Below are 13,371 nucleotides of genomic sequence, written 5' to 3' on the forward strand. Positions count from 1 at the left end.
CGATAGTGCCCATCACTAGTGTTGGGGTCGGGATCAGTCGATCAGTGTTGGGATTCGGGCCGGGTTTTCTCGCGATTGCGCGGCATTTTCAATAACGTATGATAACGCGCACATGTTGGAGCTCAAAGGCCTCTCGGACTCCTGAAAGTAATATTGGCGAGAGAAGACCGAGACGAAGACTATTGTCTGTTAGAGTTGTTCGCGTTTGCCATCCTGTCCGCTTAGACCAAGATTCTGCACCTCCACGTATTTCTCGTTTCAGGCGAGGTGAACGAGTAGACCTCTATCACCTTACAGATTCTTGTGACTCACGAAAATGAAAATTGCATTAGTTTTGAAAATAGTCGATCAGTCGAGTTTGATCGTTCGATAGCGCATGTCCTTTGGAATTTATAAATTCTTTATAATATATCCTTACAGGGAGTGTGACAGGATTGTACGAACTATTCTTTTCGTAGAATGTTTTTATTGGCTCAGTTTCTGTTTTATACAAAACATCTAACAAACACAGATGCTTTCCGCTAACAATTTTCATATTTTTGTTCATTTTAAAACTTCGCCTCACGAAAGCGGCTAATCTATTGACTTCGCGGATTTCTCTAGTCTTGCGGTTCCCAAAGGGCGCGCTAATTAAGTACAATGCGATACGGGTTGGTTTTATTTCTCGTTTGTTTGCTTCAACAGTGCTCGTATGTCGACGCGTCTAACCACAAACACTAACTATTTAGTCACGGTGGTCGTTAAAAAGTTGGAACGTAATAAAGTGCCTCTCAAAATATGAACGACTGCGCTACATCAGCGAACGGACGGGGACGTTTTAGCTAGGCCATGGAAACGAATTTCATTATTTCTTTTTCTCTTCTTCCGCTAATCGCGCGTTGGCTCGCGAACGATTCGGCTATATACAAAAACGGTTCCCAAAAATTTGTCGCTCCTTCGACCGCGTTAGTTTCTTGTCCCGAGCAATAAAATAAAATATTCTTTCACGGGTGCTTCGTTGAACGAAAACTGCGCTTAACTCTTCGAGTGATAAACGTCTCAAATACAAACTGATATTCCCTTTGTATTTACTTAACGTATGTCAAAGCAATGGCTTGAGTGTATTTCTTCCAATTGTAAATGATTTTCAAGCATAGAAATGAATGTAACATTTTAGGCAGAGTTCTTTTAATTACAGTTGAAATTGCGTATGTTCAGCACTTGAAGGGTTAATAAAAGTTTCTTTAATTGTAGGCGCATATATGTAAAAATTGTTCAGTAAAAGTTTGTCAACCCATAAAACATCTAGGTATCATCAAATAGATGTAACAATAACGGGATAAAATTTTGTTAGCTCTTGGTATCAGCAGCCACAGGCTCTTTTTTACAAACGTCACACTGTCTCGTTTTATGCGAGTTTACGTTTTTACTTAACTTCCTCGTAATGCTTGACCCGCTTGCGTTCGATTCTTTTTATTCTTTTCTTAATTACTTTAGTAACAACAATTAATATTGAAGAACTTTTTAATGCGTGAGAACGTTTTATAAAAATTATCCCTCATCCATCCATTTTCGTGAAAAGAGATATTTCTCAATTTTCGGCGAAAGACTTTCGACAAACTTTTCTCCACTGGTATTAATATTCGATATCAGTTAAATATCAAGTTAAATTACGAGATCGAAGGACGGACAAGGGTTTAAAAAATTGTTTCGATTCGAAGCCAATGCGGATAGAGAAAGTTCAAAAATTGATCAAATTCCAAGAAAGTCGAAAAACAATCGTCAACAAGATTATATTATGGCATGGATTCGTTCAGAGCTTACGTTCTACAGAATGCCGAGAATCGACTATACTACCAAAAGATGTGATCATTAAGGATGATAATCTAGAAACTGTTCTATACAATCTCGTCTAGAATTACTTTGTGCGCCGTTTCATTGTTCATTCTCGTAAAGCGTTTCTTCCCGGATGAAACCTAACGCATCTCTAGACTTTCTAAAGATCTTTCAAAGTTCTCCCGTGAGTCCTGCGGTGCGCATGTTTCACGCGCGCGAATGATACTCACTCGAGATCTCGAGGGACAAAAATGAAAGAGAAAAATCTTGATCGGCAGACTGCAATAATTTGACAATATCATTCTTCAGCATCTTTTCGCGAAATAAAGTAGAGATTTTATTATAGTCCCATAATTGAGCAAGTTTTCGTCCAACAGCGACGCACTAAAGATCCCAACTAATCAACTGAGATCAGTACGCGCACATAAAAGGAGCTGGCTGTTCGAAAAGGAAAACGTACAAAAAAACAATGTAAAAGAATGATAGCAGTGAATCCGATCTTCGTTCGACTTCTATGTGCGTTATAATTCGTCGATATTCGCATGAGAACTCAAGAACCGGGGCACGGATTAAGGGGGAGTGGATTACAATCGCTTCCCGAATACTGAGACAAGTATATGTACAGTCATAAGAAGAAGAAGATAGTCGAATTTCACTGCTGGCGAAGCTGCGAGCGCATAAAAATAATCATCCCTGGAACCCCGTTCCCTCCTCCCACTTCCGACCGTAGCCTTGAGAAATCTTAATCCGACTCTGTCGAAGCTGAACTTTTCCTCCCAATATTGGATCCTCGTTGATATGGCCTGGCGGATTCTGTGAAATCATCGTCGCGCAAACATTCGTTCCGTAGCGAGTATCACCGGCGCAGACGAACGTTTCTAAGTTTAGCGTGTACGTAACGAAAGTGAAACGTTTAAGCGGCTAATGATTAAGTCTGCGTAACTCCATGGCTGCGATGTCGTCCACAGATATAAGCTTTTCTATGGGAATGCAAGAGAGTTCGCCGCCGACGCAGGACTGCGGCTGTTGCCACCTGGCTTCCCTCTCCGCCTCCTTCGCCTTCATCTCGGCCTCCCTCGCGCGCCGCTCCTTCAGCTTTAACGAGAAGATCGCCACGGACCTGGCTCTTTTCATTAAACTCTGCTTCACCCTGGTCTTCTTCGCCTCTCGATCCTCCTTCGACGGCTTCTCCTCCTCCTGACTGGAAGTTTTGCTCGAGTCTGAGAGGGCACTTGACTCTTTCTCCTTCTCTTTTTCAGCGTACAACGCTGCTTGTTGCTTGTGATCTTGAATTTCACGCTGATACTGTTGATACTGCTGCTTCTCGGTCTTCTCCCGTTCCTTCTCTCGTTCGGGCGAGAAACGGAACTTCTGATTCCTGTGAGCCACTGACCATGGCGGGGCGGATCTTTGACAAGAAAATGACAACGCTCTTAAATAACTCTCTTTGTCATTCTACGTAAATAAACGAAAATTGCAGACTGAGAATTGCACTGGTTATGAAAAATATCACAAAGTACCTGAGGAGATCGCTATCCGATGAGGATGCGAGTTCTTTCGAGACGATGCAGTCAGTAGACCTGTGAAGAGTCAACTCGTCTCCACTTCCACTGACGGTACCAGCTCCGCTGATCTCGGAGTCGCTGGATTTTCGAACAGCAGTCTCGAGACCTAATCTTCGGACCCAGTCTATACCACCGTGAGGACCGATCGTCAGATGGTGGCTGTACTGATCGCCACCACCCGACGCTTCCGATTCAGTCTGTAGCCAGTCCCTTGAACGCCTTCCTGCATATGGACAATCGGATACTTTATGAAATAATTTTTGTGCATGTAATAAAGAATATCAGTTTCATGAATGATATAATATTTTTCAACTACCATTGAAAAATCATTTTATTCGTGTGTTTTTGTTCATTCATTATAAGTTGAGGATAGTACAAATGTGAAAAAAGAGTTAAACGTCTGCCGTTTGATGAGAAGTGAGAAACAGTCGAACCTCGTTCTCCACCGGGAATGGAACACCTAGGCGCGTGGTGAATGTCTCGGACGCTGCCTATGATGCTCTTGTCGGTCAGTAAAGGACTACCCAAGTCGCTGCTGGCACAGCTGACCGGAGTTTGAGCCGCGGAGGGTGTCTCCGAGATCCTCGGCACGGATGCACCACTAGGAGTTGGAGGGCTGCTCGGCGTCTGGGTGGTCGACGCCAGCGTCGGCGTGTCCGGGATGCTGGAGGGCGTCGCGTCGCCGTTGCCCTCTGACAACAATTGTTGCTCTTCGCTCTCACCGTCTGCTGGACTCACCACGAATCTCCCTGAGTTCGAGCGAAATTAATAGATGGTAGGAGGGAGGACGAGTGTTAGAACCGCGTTTTCACCCGGTCGGCGAATGAAATTCGAATTGATGAACTTCGGAGTTCCTGGGAATTCCTCGAACTTAAGAATCAGAGTTCTCAAATTCCTACAAATTCCTACGTCCTTACCTTTCTCCCGGATTCCTGAATTCCTACAATTTTCTAAGACGTGCTACAGTTCTCTTTCTTAAACTACCCTCGGAATAAATTCCTGTAATTTTTTAAGTTGCTAAACTAAATCAACTAGTTCGAGCATGTCCAAGTTCTCAGAATTCCCTGGATCTCCTCGAATTTTTTCAAATTACATTTATATAAAATGCACACGTACGATCCGATATCGAACAGGCCTGCAAGCCGAAAAGAAGAAGCGGAAGAAGGAGTAGGAAGCAGCAAGTGGATGGGAGTCAGGTATCGCATAGCTTACATTTAAAAACAGTAATACGGGATGGAGAACATCTTACCTATCACTGTAGCCGGTTGCTGCTCCGGTGATGGCGTTGAGGATAACCTTCTGACCGCCTCTCTCCTCAGGAACTCTACCTTGGCCATTTCCGTGGCCACCCAATGCGGTATGTCGGGAATCGCGCAGATTATGATGAATCGTATCGCCAGCATGATATGTTCAAGGGCAACTATCAACAGAATCGTCTGAGTGGCCGACATCTCCGGGAACATCCGTTGAACCTGCCCGCTGAGACCGATCAGCGCGCAGTTCACCAAAATAGCGACCAGACCCATCGCCTCCATGGCGTTCTAAAAAGAAATACAGTTTCAAATTTATTAATTCATTGACGTAAAATGCACCTTTTAATAAATAAAATATAGACCAATCAATTATTGCTCTCACCTGCCAAGTTCCAATGCTGGAGACCCGACGGCCGAACGGTCGCTGAAGTACAAAGCACAGCTTGAAAGCGTCGCCTCGTAGCTCAAAAAGATTTCCAAGCAACGCTAACATCGCTGCCAGAGGGAAAGCCGAGGAGAACAGGCAGACGTATCCCAGTTGCGACAGCATTTCCAGATGCTCTGAAAACGCCCCGTCGTACTGCGAATACAAACGCCAGCGCGTGAATCATTCGTGCACATTCTTAAAAAACCAGTGTCTTACAGTTAATCTCGGTTATTCATAGAAAGAAGGCTGTAAACAATTAGTTTAGTCTTTCATTCGTTACATTCTTGTTATCTCATGTACATGAAATCTTGTTACATTATTTAATTATTATATCCTGTATTTGGGTAACAAAAATGCATCGAGAATACTAATTTAAAGGAGTGTTCAGCGGAAACTTTTCCTATCACGCAAACAGTGTATCTAGCATAGGTAGTGCTGGGGTCACTAAGCTTTTGAAATGAAAAGTAAGAAGCTAGCGCTTTAACATGAAGTCAGTCTGACAAGCTGTGATTCGTTTATCTTTTCAATTACTCAATATTTTCCCAATATCGGCAAATGTTGATAATTGAAAGAATCGAGTATAAAAATGATCGGGATGATCAGGTGACATTACCTTGTTGGTCGATACCTGCTCGACGTCGACGGAATCGTTGGGAAATGGGAAAAAAAATGATTAAATTTCTGCAAAAAGAACCGATCAGAGAACACGGGACAACATCGATTTAGCTCCACACTGCACACCGTTCGTGTCAAACACACGTAGATTCTATCCTTCGTTTCTATCCTTGCCAGAATTGGGGTTGACCGACTTTCAGAACGAAACTAATCAGGAGAAGGTACTGTACACGCAAGCAAGTGGGTGTTAAAAAGGATACACCGGAAAAGTACAGATACAAAATTATGAAGTGATGAATGGATGAACCTGATCACCTTGGCGATCGTCTTCCAAACATTTATTGAAATTTAATATTTAATAACGCAACGTCATGTAGTAGAAATAGTATGAACAGCATCTGATAAAAATCGAGATTGGAAGATGAATTAAAACACTGTGATAGAATGTCGATATCGTTTACTGATTTAATTAATTGATAAAGAAACTCTTCCACAGTCAGATTATATTTTACGATAGTGGACGTAATTAAATTTCTTTAATTATTTATTATTAGATGAATATTTTTTGATAGATTCGTTTGTCTATTTGAAAATCGCGAAAGTGATTGAGATTCGGTGCGATTGCATGTATGCATTATAAACGAAAAAAATTAGCTAAATCTAGACCAAACCTTGAACGTAACGTCACTAAGTAGAGAATTAGTGGGATGCCCTACTCTGTAGAGGGAACTCTCCAGCTCGGCCTGGCTGACGTTTCTCTGCTTCGCTTTCGCACTGTCCGGTCGATCGTTCTTCTCATCGCCGCCCTCCTGCTTCCCATTTTCCTCGGTGTCCTCGCCAGGAGGAGGACGAGCCTCACTGGGGCTCAGCGCGCCGAAAAGCTCGAAGCTCAACCTTGCGAGTCGTAGCTGTTCGATCAGATACGGCACTGCAGACTCTTTCAGATGCCCGATCACCTGCCGGACTATCAGCAGAGCGGCCAATTGCTGAAATCACAAGCGACGACTCTTCACTCACCGACCATCAAATATCCTTAAAAAATTCTTATACGATTATCGTTTAATCAATGAATCGTTAATTCCTCGATGAATTTCTAACATCAATTTTGAATCGTCTTCTTTCACGGAAATGAGAATTGAGATATTAGTTGTTTTAGAATAGAAATGTGCAAGAAGTCCTACTGTGTGTTTGACTTTGAATCGACTTATTCTACTTGGACGCCTTTTGGTGTGTCCGACTTTCGTTTGGCCTATTCTACTTGGGAGCTTAGCTCCCTGTGCCTGATTTCCGTTGATTTATACTACTTAGAGTACATACATATGTATAGTACTATTTTCCCTGATTCGGAGAAGAAAATTGATGACGAATAGCCACTTGCATCGAATTCTCAGAGTTCTATCAGCGACTAATTACTGTCTAATTGCTAATTACACAGACAAGAGTTCGCAAGAGTATAATAAAGAAACATCGATGTGAAAGTTTGTTCTAAGATCGTTTCTAAGAAATTCCGTCTATGCATGTACTCGGAGAGAAGAACTTTTGAATAGAGAGAAACAAATGAAGGAAGTGAAACAGGAATAAAGGAATTTCTTACCTCTTTCAGCCTCTCCTGATCCTGTAGGTAGAAGGCGATGTAAAATAGCGATAGGAAGGAGTTTACAAACTGAAACTGAAATACATAGTCTCTTCTGTATACTCTCTATCTGTCCTGGTGAATAAACGAACACGCACTAAGAATGCACGAGACAATGCAAGTTACGTTTTATCGTGAACTACCGTCTTTTCACTTATTTTTTTTCAAAATAACAAGCACAAGCAGAAATTGTTCTTGAAAAGAGAATTGGATTTTCATGCGACAAAAGCAGCGAGGACAGAGTTTCCCAATTTATTTTCGAATTGAATCGAATGGATAAAAGCACAGGCTTTAAAAAGGGTAATAAAAGGAGAAAAACAAGGTTTCGGTATAAATTAAAAGAAAAAAACATAATACGAGGTGAATTTATTTCATTTTTTAAATTAAATGTGCATGCGTGACACGTTTTATAAAATGAAAATGATAACTCTACGACTTAGTTAGAGGAAGACAGCTAATACAACACATACACACAGTGTCATAATTCTATTCGTTGAAAAACATATATGGAGAGTCCTTCTTTATTACCAGTGCCACCTTGTAGATCAGATGATTCTCGTACTCGGTGTCTAGCCGATAGTTTTCTGCGTCCAACACACAAAAATCACAAATACTATCTACTGTAACATGATCACTCTCCAATATAACAAAATGGGACAGGAAAATAATGAAAGCTTAGTATAGTCAAATCACGGGCTAGATGTGCGAGTAGACCTATCTTACATTAATAAAAATTATTTTAATTAGGTTCACCCTGTATGCCTGTATATTTTTATAATAAAATACAGAATACAAGAACAGTCTCCTGTTAATAATTCCGAGTTTAGTTTCATTTACATTAATTAGGTCGGACTCAGGTGTTGTATAACTTAATCTATAGTAGAAGCTAAGCCGTGAAAAGATACGACACAGTATGGATGACAGAACAAAATGAGAACGATGATAATTGATGAGAACTAGACGTGCAGAGTTCCTCGTGAAAATACACAGAAAAATCGATGCGAATCGTATCTCGTTTCTCATTGGGACGATTGATCATGTCATGGGAGAAATAGAGACAGAGTGATAGCAATAACTATGGGAACTCAAAGTATGTATGTACATAACGTCGAAGCGGAAGCACTTTACACGTACCCATGTCGTTCAACCATACGGCAACCTTGAAGTAAGCCTCGTCCATTAAAGCTATCACCACCGCGAGTAAGACTTTTGGCACGTAGCTCAACCAGAAACCGTATCCCCTAGACTCGAGGCGTGCGTCCCACCAATCCTATTGGCGTTCAACATCAATCACATTCATAATTTCTCCTTATATATTGTTTATTACATTATATTATTGAGTTATTATTTTTACAAAATCATTATTACACAACATTGAAATGCATCCTGTTATTAACCAGTTCCCCGAAAACTCAGTAGAATTGCTAAATTCCTGAAATAATTAACTAAACCGTGACGTACCGAGAAGCCAATTTATTAAGATTCGTCGGAAGGGGAATTCGCGAACAATGCGAATCTGTTTTAACGATTGAATTCCGAGCGTTACGAAAGTTTGCCGAATTCTCGGCCGGGAAGTTCGACGGTGTAATGACGAATCGATCACCGGAGGCAGCTGGCTCCCGTTCAACCAATTCCGATCGCCGAAAGACTTAACGCTTTTTCTGCGCACGGATTTCAGCGAGGGAAAATACCCTGCTCCGAACTAAATTGTCGTTTGCTGTCGTCTCACTCCTTCACCGCCGACAATAATTTATAACGCAGTGGGAAAGAAAAACAAATATACGAATAAATATTCCATTCCCAAGTTTTTCGTAATTAATACATATTTTTATATTTAAAAGAAAGTTGGATGTACAGAAAGTATAAATAAAAGCTGAATAGTATATTGCTGTGTTTAAATGATAAAAGAAATTTTTATGTGAAACGTTTTATGTTTGTATAAAAATCTATATGATAAATAAATGTGTCACTCACCTGTATCTGAAAGCTGAGAATCATCACGATGAAAACGAAGAACAGGCACGCTGCAATGATGGGCACGCTGACGAAATACCGGAACATGTTCCTCTTCCATCTAGGGTACGTCGGCTCCAGTCTTCCAGTCACCGATGAAATTTCCAAGGTACCCTGCGATCCAGAAAAAGAAAGACAAAACAGACAGGATTTAGTTCAGTCATCGAGGAGATACTAAAGAGGGGCAGAATCATTTGAAATAATTTAATTATTATTGATTCAAATGGCATCGGGTTAAAGCTCACCGTGAATAAGGGCCTAGGTTCGAGAAGTAGGTCGTCCCTTTGATCCAACGTGCCCCACCTGTAGGCCAGTTCGGCACCCCTTCTTTTCCAAGTTTCCAGGTAAACGGTGGCCCAGATTACGTTGAACACAGAGAACAGTACGTACGCCACGTCCTCCACTGCTTGATTCCTACCGATGATGCCGATCTTCGCATCAAACCAACAAACAACATCGATGTCAATATTAATTTAATATTAATGAAAACTATTCGATAAAAACTGATCAAATGCTTCATGATGCTTCAATTTTTTTATCATTCTCTGAGAACTGTCTAAAATATGTGCGCAGTATAAGATATATTTAAAATAAAAATGACTTCCAAAATGCGTCGCTGAAATCTGTAAACCATTAATTACTTTATATTACATGATATAATTTACTGCGTGAACGACATAATGCGACATGATATGATGTATGATTTCATTATTAATCTGCCGAAGCTTTCATTTATTTCTGGAGGCTATTATCTACTGGAATTTTTTAAATTCATCTCACCCAATATATGGCACCCACTACAGCTGGAACTATCAAAGCGGTGGTGTAATGACCGAGCCACGCGAAATACATGGTAATCTTGACTCCGAAGTATTTACAAATGTCGTCCAGGGGTTGGGGGCTGAGAAACGCACGAACCCATGTCCGTTGCAGTTTCTCCAACGCAGGCAATTCGTGAAGAGGGAAGACCTGATTGATGCAAACATAAATTGTTCGATCGAGTATTAAAAAAGTTATTTAATTTTAGAGAATGTCTCCAAAAATTAGTACAATAGAAATCTCTTCGTCAACTATTTAATTACTTTTCTTAATCTGAAATAATATATTTTAGAGAAATATTGAATGTCCAAAGGAACATGGCAGAATTATCAGTGTTTGATTTTATTTATTTACACTATCATGCATTAAAAGCGAAAATGGTTTTAAATAATATTATTATGAGACGAACCTGGGATATGATCCCAGCTGAAATGCACTTTGGAATAATTGCTTGACCTTCGACCATCTTGAGCCCGGCCAGGCTGTGGAGGTCCTGTGGGCCCGCCCTGAGAGTGTGCAGCAGGTGGAGTACCAGCGATTGCCTCTCCTGGGTGGTGAAGAACTGAGCTTCATCGTCACTACCCTCGAAGCAGCTCGCCTCGGAGCCAACGAACTCCTTCAGTCCACCGCCGAACTCCTGTCGCAGCGTCTTCGGTAAATGCACCTCCTCAGCTGCTTTCAAAAGTCTGACAGACGACGCAAAATTGTTTCGATAGAAATTATCCATATTTTTAATCTATAATTATTTTTATATCAAATTTTCTTCGATCTATTCTTTGCCTATTACTTAATGAAGTCGCGTTAGATTTGCCATTATTACACAGTGCTTTAATAAATGAAATGTATTAAGGACTACAAGAGTAGAGGTCTAAAGCATTAATGTTTGATACATGAGTGTCGGTACACTTACACGCTAAACGGCGCAGTTAAGTAAAAGCTGTAACTATCTGAAGAGGCATGGTGTCGCACGTGCACCACCAAGCCCGGGGTTCCAGCCCGAAGTCGGCCTAGAAGCCACATCAGGGTCTCGTCGCTCGCTCCGCTCGGGAACATCATCACGACGTCGCATTCCTGAAAAAAAGTCAGCGATTCACACTCTTGGCTTCGTAGCGAGACGATTTTCAATTCCTAAAATGCCTCGAGTTCTTTCAATCTCTAAAGTTCCTCGGATTCTCAGCGATGCCTCTAGAGACTCCTCGCATTTCCGCGGCTGTTATGTTGACAAAGTTTCCTAAGAGTTTCTTAAGTTTCCCACGGAAAACAAGCCGTGCGTTGCCGTGTACATCAGAACAGCCGGTGTTATTTTCCTGTTAGCTGTCGTAGGACGCGGTAAAGTTATTTCCCAGAGGTGCCGCAGCCCGTGGAACGAAATTCTGGCAGCGAGGAGCGAAGTCGCTGGCCGTTGTCCAAACGGCAGTACATTGCCAATCCACGCGCGAAGATATCCTGATAGCGTGCCTGACCCAATAGCGACCAAATTTATCTTTACTACTTACGGCTATCTCCGAGTCCCTTTCCCATTTAAATGAAGACTCTTATGTCACAAGCTTTATGCCATATTCGTTGTTTAATCATCTTTTGCGATATGATACTTTCTTATTTTTTACTATAAATGTTTCGTTTCGCATGAAAGTTCGAGGTTTCGGGCTTGGAATCGAATAAAGAGAAAATAACTCGAATCTTTGTTCCATTATTTTTTAATCAGAGTGATTCAGAGTAAAAGTACGTTGACGTTCCTCTTCACGTGCGCCTTCCCTATTATTTTTCCATTAATGAAGTTCGCTCGCAAATTTCAATTTGCTACTTCTCAACTCCATTATGTAGGGTCAGGGCAACCGGTAAACCAAATTTTCCCACGCGATCCGGAAGAGACCCGGAACGCCAATCGCAACGAGAGAATATGGCAAAAGTTAATGAAAGAGAAGAAAAATGAAAAGGTCATAAGGGCCATTCGAAGTTTGTCAGAAAAATGACTAAAAGGTCTAAAATTACCAGAGCTATTTCAATCGGTCCTATTATCAGTAGTACATGTCCACTTTTCACTGTTCTACGTGTAGAGATCATTATAAATTGTACAGTGCAATGTCGATTGACGTTCGTCCATATCGTCTGGTGACACCTGTTGCACCTGTTTGCTTTTATTTGCTTATTTAATTACTTACATATGAGTGTAATAAATTCTGATTTAATCGTTCCATATTTTATATTAAAACACATTTCAAAATAAATATTGCTAATAATTTCATGTATTTCATAATATATTACACTCTCCCATTAAACGTCAGATTAGAAATTCTAATTATTATTTAAAAAAATTCTGATTATGATTTATCTATACATTTATTGCTATCATTTATAAATAAAACAAGGCACTGATTATTGTCTGTTTCCATTTGATAGAATCTGACTGAATATAAAATAATTCCGTTTGTATTCTGTACAGAAACAAAAGTTGGTTGTCACACATAGTACGTGACGCATACTTTATACTAGCTATGCGAAAATCGATGCGACTGGTTGCTTAATAATGGAAACAAATCGGCTGGGCACGCTGAGACGTGGTGGCTACGTAAAAACAGTCTGGTAATCCTGATTACAATAATCTTAAAGAATTGTTTTGCATATTTATAGAAACATGGAAAAACTTTGCGAGTACAATTTCCCTTATAGTCTCACGTTTTATAAAGATGTTACTTATGTTTTCTTATACTTCTCGATTATACTTAAATGAGATGAATTATTTCAATTCCAACAAGAGCTCGATCGTAGTTATAGAAATTTTATTATCTATAGCATTGTGAGAGAAATTATACAAAAGAGAAAGAGACGTGTGAAGAGGTTCTTTGTAACAAGTGCGCGTAACAAGTTAAGCGGCGAGCCGAACCTCTCGTTAAACTCTTCCCTCGACTTCTAATATCAGTAAGTTTGCTATATTTTTTTTCACGAAAAAGGCGATGATCCTGCGATATTGCACCCTCGGTATGAGCGTAGCAGAGTGTTGCAATAATGCGCGGTATCCAAGGAGAAATCCTGGTTGAAAATGTACATATGAAAATTCAAAATTTCCAGCACCAAAATATCGTGGAATATCAAACGCGTAATAAACATTTAAGACAAAATATAATTCAACAAAAATAGAAGAATTAACCCTTAAAAGGTTTCATTAAAATAAATTACATTATTTCACACATAATAAAATCAGATATTTCATTATTATTTAACATTAGGTAC

The 13,371-nt window shown here is 40.4% G+C and overlaps 1 protein-coding gene across 4 annotated transcripts in view; it reads right to left on the reverse strand.

The window, feature by feature from the left end:
- Positions 1 to 446: 446 nt before the first annotated feature.
- The window catches only part of wwk (anoctamin 8 white walker), a 23,331-nt gene continuing 10,406 nt past the window's right edge, over positions 447 to 13,371 (reverse strand). The window contains exons 3-16 of one of the 4 annotated variants that reach the window (XM_018030438.2): positions 11,051 to 11,211; positions 10,550 to 10,826; positions 10,102 to 10,290; positions 9,567 to 9,752; positions 9,283 to 9,435; positions 8,443 to 8,578; positions 7,837 to 7,892; positions 7,270 to 7,344; positions 6,392 to 6,661; positions 5,016 to 5,213; positions 4,630 to 4,921; positions 3,815 to 4,129; positions 3,336 to 3,603; positions 447 to 3,223 (exon numbers count right to left, since the gene is read on the reverse strand). In XM_018030438.2, coding sequence (XP_017885927.1) covers positions 2,737 to 3,223; positions 3,336 to 3,603; positions 3,815 to 4,129; positions 4,630 to 4,921; positions 5,016 to 5,213; positions 6,392 to 6,661; positions 7,270 to 7,344; positions 7,837 to 7,892; positions 8,443 to 8,578; positions 9,283 to 9,435; positions 9,567 to 9,752; positions 10,102 to 10,290; positions 10,550 to 10,826; positions 11,051 to 11,211 — 3,063 coding nt within the window. In that variant the 3' untranslated portion in view covers positions 447 to 2,736. Of the gene's footprint in view, positions 3,224 to 3,335; positions 3,604 to 3,814; positions 4,130 to 4,629; positions 4,922 to 5,015; positions 5,214 to 6,346; positions 6,662 to 7,269; positions 7,345 to 7,836; positions 7,893 to 8,442; positions 8,579 to 9,282; positions 9,436 to 9,566; positions 9,753 to 10,101; positions 10,291 to 10,549; positions 10,827 to 11,050; positions 11,212 to 13,371 lie in introns of all 4 variants that reach the window. The other 3 variants (XM_018030437.2, XM_018030436.2, XM_018030435.2) reach the window with 3 other exon arrangements.

This window comes from Ceratina calcarata, unplaced genomic scaffold (assembly GCF_001652005.2).
Source record: "Ceratina calcarata isolate Rehan_Ccalc_2016 unplaced genomic scaffold, ASM165200v1 scaffold525.2, whole genome shotgun sequence".
Lineage (NCBI taxonomy): Eukaryota > Metazoa > Arthropoda > Insecta > Hymenoptera > Apidae > Ceratina > Ceratina calcarata.